The sequence below is a fragment of the Rhinopithecus roxellana genome, chromosome 11, assembly GCF_007565055.1.
Source record: "Rhinopithecus roxellana isolate Shanxi Qingling chromosome 11, ASM756505v1, whole genome shotgun sequence".
NCBI classification, from domain to species: domain Eukaryota; kingdom Metazoa; phylum Chordata; class Mammalia; order Primates; family Cercopithecidae; genus Rhinopithecus; species Rhinopithecus roxellana.
Window position 1 is genome coordinate 73,005,564 of NC_044559.1, and position 21,902 is coordinate 73,027,465.

Consider the following 21,902-nt stretch of genomic DNA (forward strand, 5'->3'; position numbering starts at 1 on the left):
TTGGAAGAAACTGTGCAGTTACAGAATGGCTGAAAAAATATTCTGGCTTGAACACGTTAAGAAAAATAAAGAGGGAAAAGGACTCATGGTAGAAAACCAGATATTGATGAAAATGTCACCATTAAGGTCTAGCAAGGCCTCCATGTACATAGACTTTTGAGTTTGCATACTCTGAATTACTCAGAGACTCGTGCTTCTTGTCCAAGGTGAAGGCAACCTTAGATTAGAAAGCAAGGTGAGCTGGAGAACTGGCTCTGAGGAGCTCTTAAAAACCCAGGTATTGCTCAAGGTGGCTCCTGATGGAATATGGAGATTCTTCAAACCGTTAAGAGTCTGTCTTTCTTTTTTCCATAAGAGGATTATCAGATAAAATATAGTAAAAGCTAGGCTGGGTGTGGTGGCTCACGCCTGTAATTCCAGCACTTTGGATGGCTTGAGCCCAGGAGTTTGAGACCACCCTGACCAACATAGTGAGACCTGCCTCTTCAAAAATAAAACTTAAAAAAAAAATTAGCCAGGCGTGGTGATACACACCTGTAGTCTCAGTTACTGGGGAGGCTGAGACAGAAGGATCACTTGTGCCCAGGAGTTTGAGGCTACAGTGAGCTACGATTACACCACTGTACTCCAACCTGGGCAACAGTGCAAGACCCTGTCTCAAGAAAAATAATTTTAAAAGTATTAAAAGCTAGCCGGGCGCGGTGGCTCACGCCTGTAATCCCAGCACTTTGGGAGGCTGAGGCGGGCGGATCACCTGAGGTTAGGAGTTCGAGACCAGCCTGACAAACATGGTGAAACCCTGTCTTTAATAAAAATACAAAAATTAGCCATGCATGGTGGCCAGCACCTGTAGTCCCAGCTACATGGGAGGCTGAGGCAGGAGAATTGCTTGAACCTGGGAGGCGGAGGTTGCAGTGAGCCGAGATCACACCACTACACTCCAACCTGGGAGACAGAGCGAGACTCCGTCTCAAAAAATAAATAAATAAATGAATAAATTAATAAAAGTATTAAAAGCTAAAAGGAAAAACCAAAAACCAAAACCGTTTCCACTTTGTGCACCTGTGAGCCTGAAGTCCTCTGCTTCAGGAACATACAAGCCTTCCCTTGGACTGGTTTTCCTTTCTTCCTGCTGCTGTGCATATCAGCATTCTCAAGAAGCCATTTTATTCCCTAGAGGTGACTACATTTCAGAAACAGGAAAGAGCTGTACTGCCCAGCCGGGGTTGCAAGGTAAAGAACTGCTTTCAGCTGGGCGCAGTGGTGCACAACTGTAATCCCAGCACTTTGGGAGGCCAAGGCAGGTGGATCACCTGAGGTCAGGAGTTCGAGACCAGCCTGACCAAAATGGTGAAACCCTGTCTCTACTAAAAATACAAAATTAACTGGGCATGGTGACATGTGCCTGTAATCCCAGCTACTTGGAAGGCTGAGTCAGGAGAATGCTCGAATCTAAGAGGTAGAGTCTGCAGTGAGCCCAGATCATGTCATTGCACTCCAGCCTGGGCAACAAGAGCCAAAAACTGCTTTCCCAGGGAGTGCTTCTCTTGCTGGTCTCTTCCTCTCCCAGTATCTTTATCTTAGGTCTATGTGACTGACCACGTGACATACCTGAGAACCCTGGCACTTCCCCAGGGCCAAGTTGCCAGCTGGTGTTAATGTGTTTGATTTAATGGCAGCAGACTCCCGGCTTCCTGCTTCCCAGAGTTTAACCTAAAGTTACCTTTAGGACAGCAGGCCAGGTTACTGGAGTATGAGTCAACCATTGTAACTTCTACTTCTTTTATACTCTTAAAGGTACAGACATAGATATGAGCCAGAGATAAATCCCAAGACTTTGAATCACAGCCAAAAAAAACTCCCAGACCCAGTGCAATCAGATTCACTTCACTTTTATTATGAACAAACACAATCTCAGATTAGTACAATTAGCTTCAGAGTTGATATTAATAGAAATTATTCCAAAATTATTCTTGTCACAAGTAACTATCCCACATAAAAAGGGAAAAATCCCACCCAATCAAAGAAAAGGTATCCTCTGTATGTTTCCATGGCAATGAGTTGTTTATGCATTCTCAATTTTTTTCTGGCTAGTTATCCACCACTTCTCCCATAGAGCCATTCAATCTCTTGGAGAACCATATAGACTAACGACAGCATCTGGGACACATGGACATACCAAGTTCATGGTGGACATTGCTATTATACAAACCACTCAGGTCTTGAGAATTCCTGTGCCGAAGGATCCCAAAATGCTTTATAAAAAGCATTAGTCATGCCTCAAAACTGCCCTTTGAGGTAGGTCAGTATTATTATCCCCATTTTAGCAGAAGGAAAACTGAGGCACATTATAGTTCAGTGACTTGCCCAGGGTCACATAGCAAGTCAGTGGCACAGTGGTAGGAAAGGCCCTGGCCTTAACCACCAGCAAACAGGGCCACCTTGCTTTTTTAACCTTTCATGATGACCCATTTGAACTACGCTTACAGAGAATACACTTAAGATACTAGCAAACCAAGGAGAAAATTTTCCATTTTAAATGCTACAACCATCTTTTAACCTAAAACAAAAACAAAAAATAAAATAAAATTATATCAAATACATTCAAATTACTTCCACCCTCCGTCAAATGTGGGCACTTAAGAAAAGCAGCCCTAACAAAAGTTTCCAGAATAAAGCCCAGAAGGGAATCCTGCAAATCGCAATACTGATAATCCTCCACTCAGGCCCCTTTTTCTACCAGTCACTTCAGTAGGCTCTCAGGTGCAAAGGGATTCCGCAGAGGGAGTAAGGGCAGGCTCATATGCAACACTGTGATTAGAAAAGATGTAAGGCACCCGGGTTAAGTTGTCAGCACACCCCCAAAGCAAGGACTGTTAGAAATCCAGACTCTTGATCAGATCTGAGTTTATCATTAATGTGTCACTTGACTGAGCTTTAGAATCTTGAAAATAGTGTTCCTTACTCAGCAGACACACCCCCACCCACACCCACACCCACACCCACATATACATTGGGGCCCTCAGCCTGAGGTGCCATCTAGCCTTATGTAGGGTCATGGTACAGATCAGATCCATGGCACACGATTACAATAGGAAGAAGTGAAAGTTGTTTTTATTGTTCATATATTATCAAGCAGGCATCTGATGACCTGTGGAATTAGAAATACCAGCAGACATTTCCAAGGGGTAGGCGCACAGGTCAGCAGAACTAAACTACAGTGATCTTCCCTTAGATTCTTTTCTACTGAAGTGAATAGCTCAAAAGACAGGGATGCCTTTAGTCCAGGCTAACCCCTGTAGCCTCTATGTAATTAACACAGGAAGAAAGGCCCTCATCCCTTCCAGCACTGGGGTTCAACAGTGGACTGAGTGTTTGGTAGTGCACATTTCCAATCTGAATAGAGCAAAGCCAGGCTTCTGCTTTGATGACTGAGTTACAGGGACAGGAGTGGTCCAAAGTTCTCAAAACACTGATGTTCTGTTTTTGTTTTTCCAGACTTCTATACTATTGTCTGCCCTAGGCTGTAGGGAATGCTGGTTAGTTTGCTGAACAGACACTCTGTTCAGCAGGGCTTGTGGTATCTCAAATCCCAGGTCTCAGCCAAAGCTTTGCAGTTCACCCTGACTCCAGGGAACAGGACCTCCTTTCGAGGTGAGGCACTTGGGTTCTTGCCCTTGCTTCTTCCCAGTGAGAACTGTTTCCTCCTACTTTTACAAGCATTGCACTGCCAGCTGAGAGCACTGACTCAGGTGGGGCACCCTTACCGAGCAAGCAGGGGGCATTCAGCATACTCTCTGGTTCTGACCCAGACAGAGGGGACTGAAAATAAACGCTCTTTTGCTCTGTGGCTGGCCCACTGGCTCAACATGAGCATTTGGCTTGGCTGTGCCTTGTGATAGAGGGAGAGAGAGAGGCTCTCTGGGCCAGAGATGTTTCTGGGAGGGTTTGCCAGCCTTGCCTTGAGCCATCAGTGTGGCAGGGGAGCACAGGGGTGTAGGTGGAGACACTCCAAAGGCCATGTGAAAGTGGCAGCTAGCTCTATTTTCAAAAAAGAAGCAGTGGTTCAGTGACCCTGAGCATTCTGTCTACAGGAGGGAGCTGCCTGGACAGCAAGTCATCACTGCCTCTGAATACACACAAAGGAGGCTGCCTGTCCAGGGAAAGAAGAAAACGTTCAGGGAAGAGAAAGATCTGGTAAAAGAAAAGAAAACGGACAGAAGGGTAGACCCAGGAATCAAGAATCAGGGTAGTGAAGAGATTCCTAACCCTGCCCCCCAGGCAGTTCTATAGGCTAGATGTTAACAGAGCCAAAAAAAATAAAAATAAAAAAAAGAGTGAAGGGGCACAACACTGTGGGAGAAGTCTTCTAGTTTTTACTCATTTCAAGGAGAAACTGGAACTAATTAATGAATGGATCTAATATCTAGCTTATTTTATTAAGACTCCCAATAACTCACTCAGTAACCTTCTCAAGCCCCAGGCAACGTGTTCTCAGATCCCTTCCTATGTGAAGTTCGCTCTTAGAAGCTGCCTATAGATCCTGTCCCTCAACCTCTCCATCTCATGTCCAGTAGTGGAGAGGAAATTGGCAACCCAACTAATTCCTCCTCTCCTTCAGAGGTTTTTCAAACATCCCTCTTTGGGAGGGAAATACTTTAATAGTTTAATGTTCTAACCAATGTATATTTGTGTATATATATTACGTTTGACCCAACTCTACCTCCTAAAATCCTTCCCTTTTTTGGATGTTTGGAAATGCCACAGCCATCTTATTACTATGAGGGGAGCAACCAATATCCTGAAGATGGCAGAGCAGAAAGAGGAAAGAACTGTGATGAGCAGCTCATGGAATCCTCAAAATTCTATGAGCTGCTGTTTTTACCAATTCTGGAAACACCCAACTTCAAGACTTCTTGACACATGAACTAAGAAATCTTGTTATTAAAAAAAAAAAAAGAAAAGAAAACCCTTTCCCAGCAGGGACCACTTTTACTACAAACTTAAAACGTCTCTTCTTTATCCTCAGCCTAAACTATATGTTGTGACATTGAATTAGCATTGCCAAACACCACAGCCACTTCTTACCCCGAGCCAGGAGAGAAAGGAAGCATGCTGTGTGGCGGGGCTTGAAGTCCTCACTAAGTAGGCAGCTGCATGTGTGATTATGGCAAGAGGTTCCTCTTGCTTCGCTTCCCTCATCCTTACATTCATACATGCTGACTCTCTCCCCTGACAATTTACCTGCTTTAGAAGCTTTGTGTCAAGTGAAGTTGCTTTTCCATTCCATCTAGCAAAAGCCTGGGCTGAAGACAATTAACAGAGGACTGCCCAGAAGATTCTGTTTTATCTCTAGCTCAAGCCACCTACTTCAAAGCTCACAATAGCTCAAGGAAAGAGAGTTATCTGGAGAAAAGACCATTCGTTTTAGGCTACAGAAAGGTTGTCTAGGCTTTGGAAGCTGGACATTGAACAAAGACTGACCAGCTGCTTGCCTGGGAGGCAGTAAGAGAAAGGAGGGCGATAGCAACAAAGTGAAAAGGAGGACAATGGGCCTAGAAGAGAGAGAGGCTAAAAGAAGAAATAATATCAGCTTAGCATCATAAAGGCAGAGTTGTTGACTTTCAATACTTTTGTGTTTTAAAATACTGGACTGGAATGGGTTAACATCATCATCTTTAGCATCCTGGTAGCATTATTCAGTAGTTAATAAACAGACATTAAAACCTCTGCCTGGCTGGCTTTTGAAAAAGAAACAGAGGGACCCCAAACTCAGCCACTCTTGTAGCTTCCGTCTCCGGTTCTTTTAATCCTGGCCAAGACGGCGGCCTTGGAGACTTTCTTCCGGTCATAGGCCAGACCAAGGGCGGCCATGCAATCAATGAAGAATGTGGTGAAGTTGATGTGCCAGCGGTACTCACTGGCAGAGTAGTCATAGGGAAAGGAGTGGTGGTAGTTGTGGAAGCCCTCACCTGAAACAAAAGCAGGAAGAGAAGTCATGGAGTGACGGTGCACTGAGGTCTTCTTGATTTGTGCATACCAGTTAGCTAGCAGGGTACCTCATACCTGGGAGAAACTCACTATTGTTGAATGAATGGATGAATTCAGTCTCTTTTAATATGAACCAAATAGATCCCCTCAGAAGCATCTTTACTTTTAGTATTTTACTTTTTTTGTAGAGATGGGGTCTTGCCATGTTGCAAGCAACCCTCCCACCTTGACCACCCAAAGTACTGGGATTATAGTCATGAGTCACTGCACCTGGCCAGTCAAAGGCATCTTAAGGAGTGATTGTAGACCCTGGTCACCCATGGCTGTCTGGGAGCCTTGTGGGAAGAGAACTGAGTTTCTCAGAGGATAAAATGACTAGAGAGAAGCTCCTACTTTTGGGAATGGTATCAGATTGGAAAATTCCAAATTCATTCTTGGCCCTGCCCTCAAGGCTCTGTGTATAGTATGTGCACGTGCTTGCAGAATGAAGCACTCTGGCTATGACTCTTAAAAAAATGAGTAAAGCCAGGCGCGGTGGCTCACGCCTGTAATCCCAGCACTTTGGGAGGCCGAGGCGGGTGGATCACGAGGTCAGGATATCGAGACCATCCTGGCTAACACGGTGTAACCCCGTCTCTACTAAAAAATACAAAAAACTAGCCGGGTGAGGTGGCGGGCGCCTGTAGTCCCAGCTACTCGGGAGGCTGAGGCAGGAGAATGGCGTGAACCTGGGAGGCGGAGCTTGCAGTGAGCTGAGATCCGGCCACTGCACTCCAGCCTGGGCTACAGAGCGAGACTCCGTCTCAAAAAAAAAAAAAAAAAAATACAAAAAATTAGCCGGATGTGGTGGCGGGCATCTTTAGTTCCAGCTACTCTGGAGGCTGAGGCAGGAGAGTGGTGTGAACCCGGGAGGCGGAGCTTGCAGTGAGCCGAGATTGCGCCACTGCACTCCAGCCTGCGCGACTGAGTGAGGCTCTGTCTCAAAAAAAAAAAAAAAAGAGTAAAAAAGCACACCTTTCCCCACCACACTGGAACTACCTCTAGGGGTGGGAGGTTCCTACAGAGTGGTCCCTACAGCCAAAGATCAGAAGAAAGGCCAGCCCACAGGCTGGAATGTCCTCAGTCACTGCAGTTGCCAGGGGTGCTCCAACTTTTTTGAGCTTTGACCCTGGTGTGGGGGAGGTGCTGATAAAACAGAAGCTCTCTGAGGGAAGAAAAATGGAAATGCTTAGATACCCTCTAACCTCTGAGATTTTGAGGACTCTTGGGATGAGCATTTCACTTTGCTGGAGGGAGGAAAACAAACAAATTCTGGATTCAGGGGAATTTATCTAACGTGTAAAGCTTGGAAACTCAACAGATAGAGAGTTTGCCAACTCTTGGCAGGACTCTTCTTTCTGAACCACAGCCAAAAATAATACTGACCCTAATCAGGCATGGGTAAAGGATAGCTACTAAGAGCTAATATTTGGCTCTTTGTAGATAAAAATACCCTCAGACAGACCAGTCATGACATTAATCAGAAGCAAGGCAATAAGTCCTGCAAAGTAAATGACGTCATCTAGGGCATTTCAAGGTATGTCCTCCCTCTGTGACACCTGATGATCTGCAGTGTGAACTGGGGAGGACGGGGGTAGAATGCCAGGAATAAAGGTACTGAGGATTATTAATGTCCATTAATGGTTTTGCAGCTGGGCTCTGTGTAAGCACTAGCCAGGCCTTTAGTTATCAGAATGGAATCAGATGCACACAGACAAGGGAGAAAAAAAAAAAAGAGGAAGAGCGTCAACGGGTAGAAAGAAGACAGGACTCTGCAACTGGGGCAGCAAGAGACAGCCCAAGAAAGACTCAAGGGAGAAGGTTAATTTGGCAGAGAAGATGAGCATGTGACAGTCGGGGAGGTAATTCAAGAAACAAAAAGATTAGGGTGGCAGGAAACAGAGCTGGAGGAGAACAAAGGGTGAGGTGATAAGGGAGGCAAGCAGCAGGCAAGGAGGGGTGAATGGTAACAAACACAGGTCAGATATTGGCAGCCACTTTGAACTGATGGCCACCCAGAGGCTGGAGGCGGGGAAGATCATTATAGATCCATTTGTAATAGGGAACACATCTCAAGCCAGAAACTCCATTCCTGTGATAATCTCAGATTTATACAGTGTATGTGATTTATTTTAATCATGGTTAAAGTAAGAATAGGCACAATGGCAAGAAAGTGTCTGAAAGGAGATACGTGAAAGTTAAAAAGAGAGAGAAAAAAAAGCTTTTATTTTTATCATATATTTTTGAGATGGAGTCTCACTCTGTCACCGAGGCTGGAGTGCAGTGGCACACAATCTCGGCTCACTGCAACCTCCGCCTCCTGGGTTCAAGCAATTCTTCTGCCTCAGCCTCCTGAGTAGCTGGGACTACAGGCACGTGCCACCATGCCTGGCTAACTTTTTTATACTTTCCTTTTTTTCTTTCTTTCTTTTTTTTTTAGTAGAGACAGAGGTTCACCATATTGGCCTGGCTGATCTCTAACTCCTGACCTCAAATGATCCACCCACTTAGGCTGGGATTACAGGTGTGAGCCACCACGCCTAGACAAATAAATCCTTTTAATAAATATAGTAGGCCGGCTGGGCGCGGTGGCTCAAGCCTGTAATCCCAGCACTTTGGGAGGCCGAGATGGAGGGATCACGAGGTCAGGAGATGGAGACCATTCTGGCTAACACGGTGAAACCCGTTTCTACTAAAAAATACAAAAAACTAGCTGGGTGAGGTGGCGGGCGCCTGTAGTCCCAGCTACTCAGGAGGCTGAGGCAGGAGAATGGCGTGAACTCGGGAGGCGGAGCTTGCAGTGAGCCGAGATCGCGCCACTGTACTCTAGCCTGGGTGACAGAGCCACTGTACTCCAGCCTGGGTGACACAGCGAGACTCCATCTCAAAAAAAAAAAAAAAAAAAAAAGTAGGCCAGGCACAATGGCTCATGCCTATTACAATTCCAGCACTTTGGGAGGCCAAGGCAGACAGATCACCTCAGCTCAGGAGTTTGAGACTAGCCTGTACAACATGACAAAACCCTGTCTCTACAAAAAATAGAAAAATTAGCCAAGCATGGTGGCATGCACCTGTAGTACCAGTTACTTGGGAGGCTGAGCCCAGAGGATCGCTTGAGCCCAGGAGGTCATAGCTGCAGTGAGCTGTGATCACACCACTGCACTGAAACCTGGGCAACAGAGTGAGATTCTGTCTCAACAACAACCATTTAAAAGATAATAAAGATGGTTTTGAGAATATAAAGGAAGATTTTAAAGAGAAAAAGAAAACGAGTGTTAGGCAATGACCTGCACAAATGTGTGGAGTAGTGTGGTTGTCTAGATATTACTGAATGCCCAATAGCACCAATTACTGGAGAGAAGAGGTCACCAGATCTATTTAAGGAAAACTCATCCAGGGCCTTGGTCAAAGTCTATATTCAGTTAGAAAGAGGGACAGAGAAAAAAATGTAGATACGCTGGGAGGCTGAGGCAGGAGGATCACTTGAGCCCAGAGTTCAAGACCAGCCTGGGCACCATGGTGAGACCCCGTCTCATTAGAAAATAAAGGAAAAGATCAATGTTAGAGAATTGAGCAGGAACTTGTGATCACACTGCTTTACTGGGAGATTCATGAAGGCATGTTAGGGGAAGGGATGTTCCTAGCCCAGAATAGAAGAGAGAAAAACAGAGGATGAGAGGAGACAAGATGGTAGGTGGTAGTAAAGGCCCACCAGCAGTTATTTTGATGCTGTTCATAATGGCATCACCAAACAGTAAGGCATGGCACACACTTAAAGCAAGGCATATCTGAGTAGAGTGGATAAGATAAAAAATATTTTGTGTGGCGTACTTGAAGTTCATAAAACACCACGCTTACTGGCCACTCAGATGACCCCATTGTTCTATTTATGCACTCCTTGCCTCAAGCAAGACTGCAGTCTGGCCCAGAGTTGATAAAAGAAAGGAAAACTCCAAGGTGCTCATCGTGCATGGCATTTGGTTTCTGTTTTTTTGTTTGTTTGGTTGGGTTTTTAGTAGAAACAGGGTTTCACCATGTTGGCCGGACTGATCTCAAACTCCTGACCTCAGGTGACCTGCCCGCCTCGGCCTCCCAAAGTGCCGGGATTAGAGGCGTGAGCCACCGCGCCTGGAGCATACACGGCATTTGGAAATTGTTTTAGAACCTGGAATCAAGATCAGTGTTTTTTTGTGTTTTCCTTCTTATCCTTTCATTTTTACATAAAACATGTTGCCTGACTCTCAAAAGGGTTTTCCAGTATACTGCCCCCCAGTTTTATAGTGGACAAACGGAGATACAAAGTAGCCATCAAAAACAGGTTTATCTAGTTTTTCTGGCCCCTAGCCTAATCCCCTAATCAGCAGACCACTGGATGTAGTCTTGCTTGGACAGCTGACTTACCCACAGCTCCAAGTGAAACCAGGATATTCTCCCGGGGGCTGATGTTCTTGTCATAAGGACGATATCCGAAGAGGTGGGCAGCACTGTTCACCAGCCAGGTGACATTAAGCACTATAGCATATCGCAAGAAAGTGGCAACAAACAAACTGTGTTGAAAAGTTTCACCCCAGAAACACCAGGGCACAAGCGTGGGCAGGATGAAGCACATCAGCAGCAAGCCAGGTTTGTAGTATCTACAGTGACAGACCAGACACCAGGTCAATGGAGGGGCACTCCACACCTACATGGATCTTCTACACAAATTGGGATGGGCTGTCTCTTTCTTCCGTGTTGAATTTGCTTGTCTGACTCTAAGTTCATTGTTTTACTTTTGTTTGTTTGTTTGTTTTGTTTGTTTTTGACAGGGTCTCACACTGTTGCCAAGGCTGGAGTGCAGTGGCATGACCATAGTTCACCGCAGTCTTAACTCCTGGGCTCAAGAGATCCTCCCACCTCAGCCTCCTGAGTAGCTGGGACCACAGGCATGAACCATCATGCCCATTTAGTTTTTAAATTTTTTGTAGAGATGAGGGCTCACTATGTTTCCCAGGCTGGTCTCTAATGCCTGAACTTTCAAGCAGTCCTCCTGCCTCAGCCTCCCAAAGTGCTGGGATTACAGGCATGAGCCACCACGCCCAGCCATCGCTGATTTTTACTCGAGCATAATACCACGTTGGTAAAATAGGTGAGGTCCAAATTACAAACTAATGAACAGATGTCTCTCCATCCTTGGCTGGTTTTCCCATCTGCCTTTGGGCTCCTTTCTCTTTTTCATCGGCACTCTTTTTCAGTCTGTTTAGTGTCATGCCTCCATTTTCTGCTAGCTACCCCCTAGTTCTTTGGTCTTCTTTTCCCTCAGAGGCCCATTGAATGTCCTTGATCACCTGCAGCTATCTGTCCCTCTGGAAGCCCTTTCTCAATCTTCATTCTCAATGTAGACCAGGTCACTGACATTCCAAGGGCACTGATCCCCTACATTCCTTCAGCAGTCAAGTCTTTGACTTTTACATCACTGACATTCCCTGCACCCAACTCTTTTTTCCATTTCTGCCACTGCTTCGCTAGCAGGGGTCCTCATTTCCTAACTTATGTCCCTACCTCTCACTTTGGCTCAATGGTTTCTTACACTTGTTCTAAAAGCAGTCTTCCTAAAGCACATCTCTAACTATGCCACATTACAGTTCAAAAGATGTAATGCCTTCCTATTGCTTATTGAATTAAATCCTAAGTCTGCTTTTAGAACTCGACAAGGATGGCATTAGTCTCTCCAGTCTTACTTCTTCCCACACCCTATACTTCAAGCAAAAGGACTCTATTGCTAGAACATGCTTCATGCTTTAGCTCATTCTGTTTCTTCTGTTTGCACTGTCTCTCCCCACACATAGTTGTAAAAATTTCTATCCGTTGGTGGATTCCAACACGACTTATTTCGTAAACACTTCCTTGGCGTTGCCCGTTGAGCACTCTCCCTCCCCTTTATACCTCTCATAGTACAGAAAATATTCTGCCTTATACCATGGTTATCTGGATACTTGGCTTATCTCTCCACCCCCTGATAGGCTACAAACTTTTTGAAGGTAAGAACTAAGCTACCGGCTTGGGCAATATACTGAGGGAGACCTTGTCTTTACAAAAAATTAGCTGGGCATGGTGGTGTGTGCCTGTAGTCCCAGATACTCAGGAGGCTGAGGTGGAAGGATTGCTTGAGCCTAGGAAGTCAAGGGTGCAGGGAGCCAAGATTGTGCCACTGCACTCCAGCCTGGGCAAGAAAGACTGTTGAAAAACAAACAAAAACAAACCAACCAACCAACCTAGGCAAGTAGGCTATAAACATCTTTGAATCTATGACTGTCCTAGGACAATACACATCTGTTGAATGTAATGGGTTTAATTAAGATAGCTCAGAGAGAAAGAAATGGAGCAATAGTCTATGGCTATGGGCCTGTGGGATGTTAAAAACTGGGATTTTAAATTATGATTGTGAATACGCAAACGCAGTAAATTTCTCAGCTTATATTTTATAAGTCTTAGGAGAAAAAATGGGGTCCCTAATGACCAGATGTCAGGGCCATATCCCCACCTCCATCAGGGCTTCACTCACCTCCTCTGGAACATCACCAGTTTCTCGGCTTCTAGGTCAGACAAGTCTAGCGTAGCGCCCTTCTCTTTGACAGCTGGGTGTTTGCGCACAAGCAGCCAACCCACGTGAGAGAAGAAAAAGCCACGTCGGGAATTATGAGGATCTGCATGTGTTTCCGAAAACTTGTGGTGGGCACGGTGGTCACGAGCCCATTCATAGACATCATTCTGGGGAGAGAGAGAAGAGGAATGTAAGGCTTGAGGATAGACACCCTCTTAGGAGACTCCCAATGGAAAGGTATCAAGAGCCCAAGGCGCTCGGCCCAGCCTCACAAAATATCCAGGAATCTGGGCTCCAAAGGAGTCATGGAGTTGCCTCCCCTCTTCTCCCAACTTGTCACTGAAGCTTATGTAGAAAAAGCAACTTGAAGTCCCAGGACCATAGCAATGGGACTGCTGTTTCTGGAAAGTTATATGGTGGGTGGAATGGAGGTAAATCATACAGAGCTCAGAGAGTTTCAAGAAGTGAGAACATTGCAATTCTTTTTTTTTTTTTTTTTTTTTTTTTTTTTTGAGACGGAGTCTTGCTCTGTCGCCCAGGCTGGAGTGCAGTGGCGTGATCTCAGCTCACTGCAAGCTCCGCCTCCCGGGTTCACGCCATTCTCCTGCCTCAGCCTCTCGAGTAGCTGGGACTACAGGCGCCCGCCACCTCACCCGGCTAATTTTTTGTATTTTTAGTAGAGAGGGGGTTTCACCATGTTAGCCAGGATGGTCTCGATCTCCTGACCTCGTGATCCGCCCGCCTCGGCCTCCCAAAGTGTGGGATTACAGGCGTGAGCCACCGTGCCCTGCCTGCTCTAAACTTTTTGCCTCAACAAACCTCAATGTTTTACTTAGCCACCATGGCAGCCCAAGAAAGGGCCACAATGTTGGGTTGGTCTATCTAATCTCCCTGTAAATTGGTTTCCTCATCTGTAAAATGGGGATAATAGTATCTACTTCCTAAGATTGTTGTGAGGACTTTATATCAAATGCTTATAATAGTGCCAGGCCCATAAAGTGTTTGCTCTCATTATCTGAAAATAAGAGTTTATGAGTCTGGGAACATCAGCTTCAATCCCACTGTGGTGGAGTCCTAAGTTATTCACTTTTTAAATTTTTTTTCTTTTTTTTTAAGTTGGGGTCTTGTCACCCAGGCTGGAGTGCAGTGGTGGTATCTGGCTCACTGCAGCTTCAAACTCCTGGGCTCCAATGAGCCTCCCAGCTCTGCCTCCCTAAGATATTTACCTTAAACAGTGAATTTATTGTCCAGTGTCTGCCCAGGAATCTAAGGTCAGTCTCTGGCTTATGTGCCAAAGCCCCTTATGATGAAGAGCCACAACAGCCAGAATGTGTGACAACAGAGGGACCTTAGGATCAAAAATATTCCTACACATCAAGAATATTTTCCATTTATTTTCCTTTTCCAAGGCTCAGAAGTCTCTTCATTCTTCATGGACTTAAGGACTGAACTGGCGCTTGAGGTGACCACAGGAAAGAGGAAAGTGAAATGGCTGTCCAGGTGTGGCTCCTCTCTGGCGCTGATCACTCCTTTCTGTCCCCGGACCATTGATAGGGTGGAGGACAAACAGCTGAGCAGAGACAGCTTCTTACCTGGAATGCCATTGTGTTGGCAATGATCAGAAAGAGCCGCAGGGGCAGCCGAGCTTTGTAAGATCGGTGGCTCCACAGACGATGAGCTCCTGCTGTTATGCCCAGGGCACTGATAACATAGTAGAATAACCCTGCCAGGAGAAGACAGCGGGGGGAGTCACCCATCAGTGTGAGTTCCATCTGGGAAAGGATGCCAGAAACTGTCTTCTTCAGGGTTTGAGTGAGAATCGGCTTTACCATGAACTCTAGGGATAACCACATCCCTTAGATTTTACCACTTGAAAAATATCATCACCCCACAGCCTCTCAACCCAGGAAAAAAAGATAAGCTAAGGAATCCCAGAAACTAAGGAGTCAGAAAGGCAGGAGAGAGAATAGTGCTCTTACCACTCATTCTTCATCTTAAAGGCAATCTCTCAGGGGCTAGCTATCTCCTTTCACCTCTATCTAGGCCTTCTCTAAGGTATTAAGGGCCACAAACTACTCCTGTAGAGCCCAGGACCCATAAGCAAGGGTGTTATTAAAATAACAGCAGAGGGCCAGGTGCAGTGTGAACCATGTTGTCATCCCAACATTTTGGGAGGCCAAAGCAGGAAGATCCCCTTGAGCCCAGGAGTTCGAGACCAGCCTGGGTAACATAGGGAGACATTGTCTCTACAGATAATCTACTCAAGAGGCTGAGGTGGGAGGATCTCTTGGGCCCAGGAGGTCGAGGCTGCGGTGAGCCACCATCCCGTCACTGCACTCAAGCCCTGATCAACAGAGAAAGACCTTATCTCAAAAAATAAAATAACAGCCAGTACAATCTGGGCACTGACCAATTTGAGAAGCACTTAGTTGTAGGGGACTTTTAGGGGATTCAGACCGTGGCCATTTATCAACTGGCACAAAAAAGCATTTAAATATTCTAGCAGGCAGTGTGGACATATCAGGGAAAAATTAGCCCTAATCCAATTTGTGCATAAATCCAATTTGCACAGTATCTTAAGATTTACCAGAGATTTCACGTTCCGGTTATACCATCCACCTCCCCCAAGATACATGCACAGTTCCTCTGTCTCGCCTTTGCTACATCCCTGTCAGCCCATACTCTCACCGGGCAATGCTCATTCTAAACAATGGTAGGATATTCTTCAAGCTGTCAGTGGAGCACCCCACCATTGTCTTCCCTCACCTTCCTGGAGACCTGCATGCTCAAGAGGTGCCAGATATAATCTCTAACTGGGAAGGCAGGAGAGAGAATAGTGCTCTTACCACTCATTCTTCATCTTAAAGGCATTCTCCCAGGGTCTAGCTATTTCCTTTCACCTCTATCTAGGCCTTCACTAAGGTTTTAAGGGCCACAAACTACTCCTGCAGAGCTCAGGACCCATATGCAAGGGTGCTATTAAAATAACAGCAGAGGGCCAGGTGCAGTGTGAACCATTTTGTCATCCCAGCATTTTGGGAGGCCAAGGCAGGAAGTGGGCTGCTGGCTGTACCCATCTCTTTCTCTGTTCCATAGCTCTAGCAGGCAGAAGCTGTGGCCTTGGTAGAAACTGTTAACAATGTTTCATTCCTAGGAATGAATGTTAACAATGTTTCATTCCTAGGGAAACAGCTAGAAACAATAGAGCCTCAGTGGCCACAGAACTTAGTTGCAGTTGGAGACACCACACATTGTAACAAATTGTCCCATGTTCTTTTGCAGCCATTGATAGCTGTTTCCTAAACAACCTCATTTTCCCCCCAACCCTACCTCCTTTCTTCTCTCTTATTCCTCCTATAAGGTCTCCAGGAGAGCCATAGAGCCAGAGTCAGCCCTAAGAAGAGCTCTCTCCACATTCCCTCAGAGTGGGGATTGAGGCCCCAGGTGATCTGCCCTCAAGCCAAGTGGCGATTGACATCTCCCCAGATACAGTATCTAACCTGCACCTTACTGGGAAAACCATCAGTTGAGCCAGAGCCCTTTCTAATGAGCAAGGGAGCTTCTGGGCTTGTTACTTGCTGCAAAAGACCCTGGGGCAAGTTGACTCAGAACATATATAAGATCCTATATTAACAGGCAAATTGGGGAAAGAACTCAGGCACTCTGGTGCCTTTTCTAGAAACACCTCTAAGTCTATCAAACAGAAGGGCTTAAATCAGTTGGAGATTTATTCCCTCTCTCCTCCCCAGGGGAAGAAAATGTCCAAATTGATGGTTAAGCAACATCTCATTGCTCTGGCCTTAAGAAAGAGACTTGAATGGTTTTGCCTCTGGCTCAGTGTTGCCAGAGGCATTCTCCTTAGTCCTACCCTAAGGGCTCCTTTGGGAGACTCCAAAATGAAAGAGATTTAAGGCTCTCAAAATTGCTCGGTCATAAGAAATGCTGGAATCACGACCAGTTGCTAATTTAACATTGTCCATAGGGATTAAAACAAGAAAGGTGAAGCTCCTAAATTCTGAAGGTGGGAAGAGAAGATGTCCAGGTTGAGACTTCTGACCCTCCTCCGCTTATCCTCCTTGTTTCTTAAGACAGAGTTCTGATATCCCCTTATCAAGATGGTCATTCTTTCAGCTAAGCCATCCACCAAAGAGCCCAGTACAATAAGTTTACCATCCAGTCTCTGTGAGCCACATTTTTCTGCCCAAAGGCACAGCACACACCCATGGGCAGGTCACCAAAAAAATGTAGCAGGCACAGCCTTGACTTTGGGATGGAATTCTGCTCCCTGCACTAGCAACTGAGGGTAACCAAGCAGAGGCAATTGGGTCAAACTGGGCTTCAGAAAACCTACAGGGAGTGCTGAGGCTAGAAGGAGCTTGCAGGTGAGAAAACTACTGGTGAAGACTATCCTCTTGGGGAGAAAGGGTGGAGAGAGGCATCCACTGACTCTTTGGGGAATGCTATCCCTGCTCTTCATCCCTCATGTTGCAACTGAAGTTCTGCTGGATCCTCAGAGGGGCCAGACAACAGATGTTGCCCTCCCCTCACAAATACAAGAGCCCTTCCTGGTATGCAGATGAACTGATCTGCACCTGGCCTGTTCTGTCCGTGTCACAGCTGTGACACATATGTAACCCAAGGAATGCTACCTTCCCAATCCTAAAAAAGTACTGTTGCCCACAGGTGGTACCTAGAAAAACTGAGATTCTGACAAAGGGGCTCTTCTCAGTTGCATTTCACTGTAGCATCTGGAGGATTTCTGGAAACAAAGCTCAATGAACCAGATCTCACTATCTTCGGAAGACCTAAGAGGGGTCCTGAGGGAAACAGCTAAAACTTGGCCTCCCAGCTCTTCTACATAATTACCCTTCAAGAGAAAGAGCGAGCTGTCAGAAAGTATCCCACACCTGAGGCTGCTCTGAAAAACCTCAAGTTGTTTTCTGGAGGAGAAGTCCTGGCTCACCACCCCTTAGAGAGTAGCAATGCAGGGGCTCTACCTCTGCAGAGCTCCCTGCTCTCCATTCCCAACTTAGGCTCATAGTGGCAGAGATGAAAAAACCTGCAAAGCGCATGTGCATATCCAGGGGGCAGAACCATGCCATCAGGCCATACCAATGGGTCCCTGAAAGAGCTGAGCTAAGGGCAGGTCGGGGACAAACTAGGAACTGTCTCCCTCATTACAGCAGCCTCAAGACCAGGCTCTCTTTTCTCAAGGCTCTTTTCTGGCCTGGCCTCGATGTCCCTGGCAAGGAGGAATGGGTAGGACTGGCGTTGGAAGGTGCAGAATTCTTGGCACTTCATGGCATCAAGAGGGGGGCCTGAAGCAGGCTGGAGGGATGGAACATGAAACATATCTTCAACCTGATTTCATTCTACGAGCATTTTGTGGACTGGTATATGCAGCACCCTGGAATGTAGAGTAACAGAGCAACACACATCTCTGTGACTCGGGTTACACGGGAGCTTCATCTTCCTCTGTAACGAAGATGCCTGGTCTGGCCAAGGGGTCAGGTCAAAATAGTTTCGTGGATAACCTCTTTGTTCCTGCTTTTCCAATAAACTCTCTCCCTGAGTAGTTTCCCGTTGCGCTAGCCCATGACTGCTCAACACAGACCCTAGAAAGCCAATGGTTTAGTACCATGTTCCCATGCCTCCCAGGTAGAGGGCTTTGATTCTTTTGTGGTTGGCAGGGGTGGGACAGGCAGCCAAGCAAATGACTCAAACAGAAAAGCTCTTTCAGGGAAAGCTGACTTTCCAGCACAGGTCTACACTTCAAAGCCCACAAGCACAAGGTCCCAGAGCTCTCAACCCCCAGCATTGACATTCCTGCATCTCAGTACCCCCAGGCTCTTCCCAGCCCACTAGGCCTGAAGCAACCAAAGAAAATGCCTGAGAAAAACCCCAGCTGGGAGGCTGGGAGGGGCTGGTGTCCTGTGTAAGATCCCACCTTATTAAAAGAGCAGTGAGTACCTGGAGGACTAGGTCAGGAGGACAGGGAGGCTGCTTACCCCAAAGACAGGTGTACAACTTGCAAGTAGGAATCAAAATGATCCCATACAGGGCTCCCAAGTGTAGTAGAGACATAAGGATGATGTTTCTCCAGACATATTCAACCTTGGGGCTTGGGCCTTCCTTATCCTTGTAGGAGGGGTCATATATATCATCTTTGATATCAGGGCGAATGTCTTCTTCCAAGTAGAGGGGCGTCGTCTCTAACTTATCTCTTCCATTCTGCAGGACCCTGGAGGGAGGCGCTGTGATGGTGGTGGTGGTGGTATAGGAGCTAGAGATCTGGAAGGGGGAGGAAGAGGAGAGTCAGGAGAAGAGACACGTGGAGGCAGCTGGGGCCGCTCCGCTCTCTAATCACGCTGGGGGAAGGGTGGACAGCAAAGACCCTTCCCCAGCGCCGGAGTTCACTGAGGGTAGGGTGTATCCGAGATGCAACGGTGAGAAGTTCCCAGAAACTGTACAGACACATTAGGGGCGGGGGACGAGGGGGGCGAAACCTACGGGGAGGCGGCAGTAGGAAGGAGAAGCAAAGCACTTACATCCCCACGAACACAAAGGAAAACCCGCATAATTCATAAAAGCACCAGCACGACCGGATTTTTCTTTAAAGCTTAAGAAACAAAAGTTGGAGACTCAAGTCACCAAATTACAATCCACATTCCCAACTCACTGAAGGCAGCACAACTCGAAAAACATGGCCAAGTCCTCCGCGGAGCTCTCCCCTCTCTTCTGCCACCAACCCGTCCCCTGGAAGCCCAGCCCGCGCCGGCGACTCTGCAGTACGGGGCCAGGCTGGGAAACTCACATCCTCCTGCAGCAAATGGGCCGGCATCTTGGCTCTCGGATGCCGGGATCACTTTCCAGGGGCTGAGGCCGCGGAGCGGAGTTCGGGGGCGCCGGAGGACTGCGGTTTCGAAGGCCGCCGGTGCGCGCTGAGCCGCGGCGCCGTGCACGCTAGCTGGGTGTCTAGGCCCTAGCCGCGGTGCGTGGAGGTCCCTGAGCCGGGAATTTAAAGGCTAGAGCTGGCAATGGGTGACCGTGTCCGGTATTTCCTCAGCTCCCTTTTATCCGCTGCCAAGCAGGGGCAAAGTGCGCGGAGTTGACTGGCGCGGGCGGCCCCGCACGGAGGTGAGGGCGGGAGAGGGAGGAGACAGAGGCCAAGGCTCGCAACGACCGCAGCAGGGCGCCGGGATGCTGCCAACACCGACACCACACCACCCGGCCCCTGCCCCTGCCCCTGCCCCTGGGGAAATGCTAATGAGGCTTCTGTAAACTCCGGCTCGTCATTGGCCGAAGGGAATTTGGTGCCACCTCGTCCTGCAGTTGCCATTGGCTCGGCGCAATCTGCTGTTCCCTCTGCCGCCAGCTCCTCGCTCCCCCTCCCCTCCCTTTCTCCTTCTCAGCTTCTCTTCTACCCGCCGCTGGGCCTCTGCCCGGCACCCCGCGTTAGGAGCTTTCTCTCTGGAAGGGACTGGGGACCCGGTTTGGGGCTGGGGCGCGGAGTCTAGCCCAGGACCGGCCCGCGGGCACACGGCGAACGGCTGGGTGGGCACTGGGGAAGTTTCTCAGGAAACAGTGGGGAAGCCTCGGGGGACGCCCACTACTCACAACTCCGTCCCGTCTTCCCGTCCCCCCAGGCGCGTGGCAGGGAGACGAGGCCGCCACCCCGGGATCGGGAGCTCCGGGGACGCGGGAAGCCCCGCCTCCCTCCCGGGCGAGCGTTGGGGGCTCAGTCCGCCTGCGAACAATGGCTCTGCCCCGCCCACCAGCCACGCGCTGCTCACCCGGGACCGCACCGGACTCTGGCCGCACGCAGTCTGGCTGGTGTGTGTGCCTACGCGCACGAATCCTGTTCAGGCCCCGGGCAAACAGTCCCATCCCCATGCCCGCGCCTCCAGGATGCGTGCGGGAGGTTTTGGAGATTCTTCAGACTGGCAGGTTGTAATTTTGGAGTCTTTGTGGAAACGGTCAGGAAACACTGACGTGCTTTCACCCAGCAGCAGGCGAAAGGACTTCGATGTGGAATAAGAATAGCTGGCAGGTATTGAGTTAATACTGCCAGCCAATTCACAAGAATCGTTTTCTGTAATCCTCACTGTGACCCTGGGAGGTGGGTACCCCATTATTCCATTTTAAAAGTGTGGAAAGATATATGGAGAGATGGAATAACTTGCCCATGATCACAGCAACCAGTAAGTGATGGAGCTGGCAATTGAGCCCAGAAACGCCATATGAGAGCCCAAGCTCTTAATCCCTGTTCAGGACCATACTGCCCTCGGTCCCTGAGATGCTCTGACCCTACTGATCTGTCCCTGTGCCCCCATCTTTTCCGGGTCTGTAGGAGTCTTACCATGAGAGCTCAGAAACAGGCAGGCTATGCATTCACCCCGTCTCCTTCCATGCCCATGTCTCCCCCAAATTCTGCCCTAGGATCATTCCTCTGGGAAGAGGAGAAAATACGGAGTGCTGCGCTAATGATTCGCTTCCCAGTAAGAGAAACACCTGGGATTTCCTGGAAGGAGGACTAATCAGCTCCCTTGTTGGCCACTGGTCTCAGGGTCAGGCCAACTCTCTGGCCGGTGACCAGGAGCCTGCATACCAGTCCTGGCTCCCTGTCCAGTGTGAGAGTTCTGAACACGATTGGATGATTTCAGATGTGGACAGCTCATCCAGTCATGCCTCAGAAGTACTTGGCATGTGGCAGAGAAATCTGTACGTGGTCTGCCCCCCTTCAGGTTCTCTTTGCAATGTCTAATTTGCTGAATTATTTTGTTTTTTTGAGAGGGAGTCTCGCTCTGTCCCCCAGGCTGGAGTGCAGTGGTGTGATCTCGCCTCACTGCAACCTCTGCCTCCCGGTTCAAGCAATTCTCCTGCCTCAGCCTCCCAAGTAGCTGGGATTACAGGCATGTGCCACCACACTCAGCTAATTTTTTGTATTTTTAGTACAGACGGAGTTTCACCCTATTGGTCAGGCTGGTCTTGCATTCCTGACCTCATGATCCGCCCTCCTTAGCCTCCCAAAGTGCTGGGATTACAGGCATGAGCCACCGTGCCCAGCTTTAAATGCATATTATTTTATTAAATGGAAGAAGCAAATCTGAAAAATCCACATTCTGTATGATTCCAACTGTATTCTGGAAAAAGCAAAAGTATGGAGACAGTAAAGAGATTAGTGGTTGCAAGGGGTTTGTGGGGAGGAAGAGAGGAATAGGTGGATTTTTAGGGCAGTGAAACTATGCTGTTTGATATTATAGGGGTAGATACCTGTCATTACACATTTGTC

At 47.7% G+C, this 21,902-nt stretch overlaps 1 protein-coding gene, 1 long non-coding RNA gene and 1 pseudogene across 4 annotated transcripts in view; 1 reads left to right on the forward strand and 2 right to left on the reverse strand.

Annotated features, from left to right (window-relative positions):
- Positions 1 to 14,206, forward strand: part of LOC115900281 — a 29,562-nt gene extending 15,356 nt beyond the window's left edge. The window contains exon 3 of the long non-coding RNA XR_004059937.1: positions 14,020 to 14,206. This is a non-coding gene — a long non-coding RNA (uncharacterized LOC115900281). The remainder of the gene's footprint in view (positions 1 to 14,019) is intronic.
- LOC115900280 lies at positions 1,877 to 4,121 on the reverse strand (annotated as a pseudogene). Its single transcript, XR_004059935.1, has one exon. The product of XR_004059935.1 is annotated as an uncharacterized LOC115900280 (transcript).
- Positions 1,877 to 20,334, reverse strand: SCD (stearoyl-CoA desaturase). Of its 2 annotated transcripts, none has more exons than XM_010356094.2 (6): positions 19,425 to 20,334; positions 18,619 to 18,901; positions 14,203 to 14,333; positions 12,572 to 12,777; positions 10,432 to 10,664; positions 1,877 to 5,972 (listed from the first exon to the last, which is right to left on the reverse strand). In XM_010356094.2, exons 1-6 carry the CDS (start codon positions 19,449 to 19,451, stop codon positions 5,773 to 5,775), a joined length of 1,080 nt encoding a protein of 359 aa, XP_010354396.1. In that variant the 5' UTR covers positions 19,452 to 20,334; the 3' UTR covers positions 1,877 to 5,772. The 2 variants fall into 2 exon arrangements, with proteins under 2 accessions (XP_010354396.1, XP_010354395.1); XM_010356093.2 differs by having other exon boundaries at positions 19,290 to 20,334.
- Between the last annotated feature and the right edge of the window lie 1,568 nt (positions 20,335 to 21,902).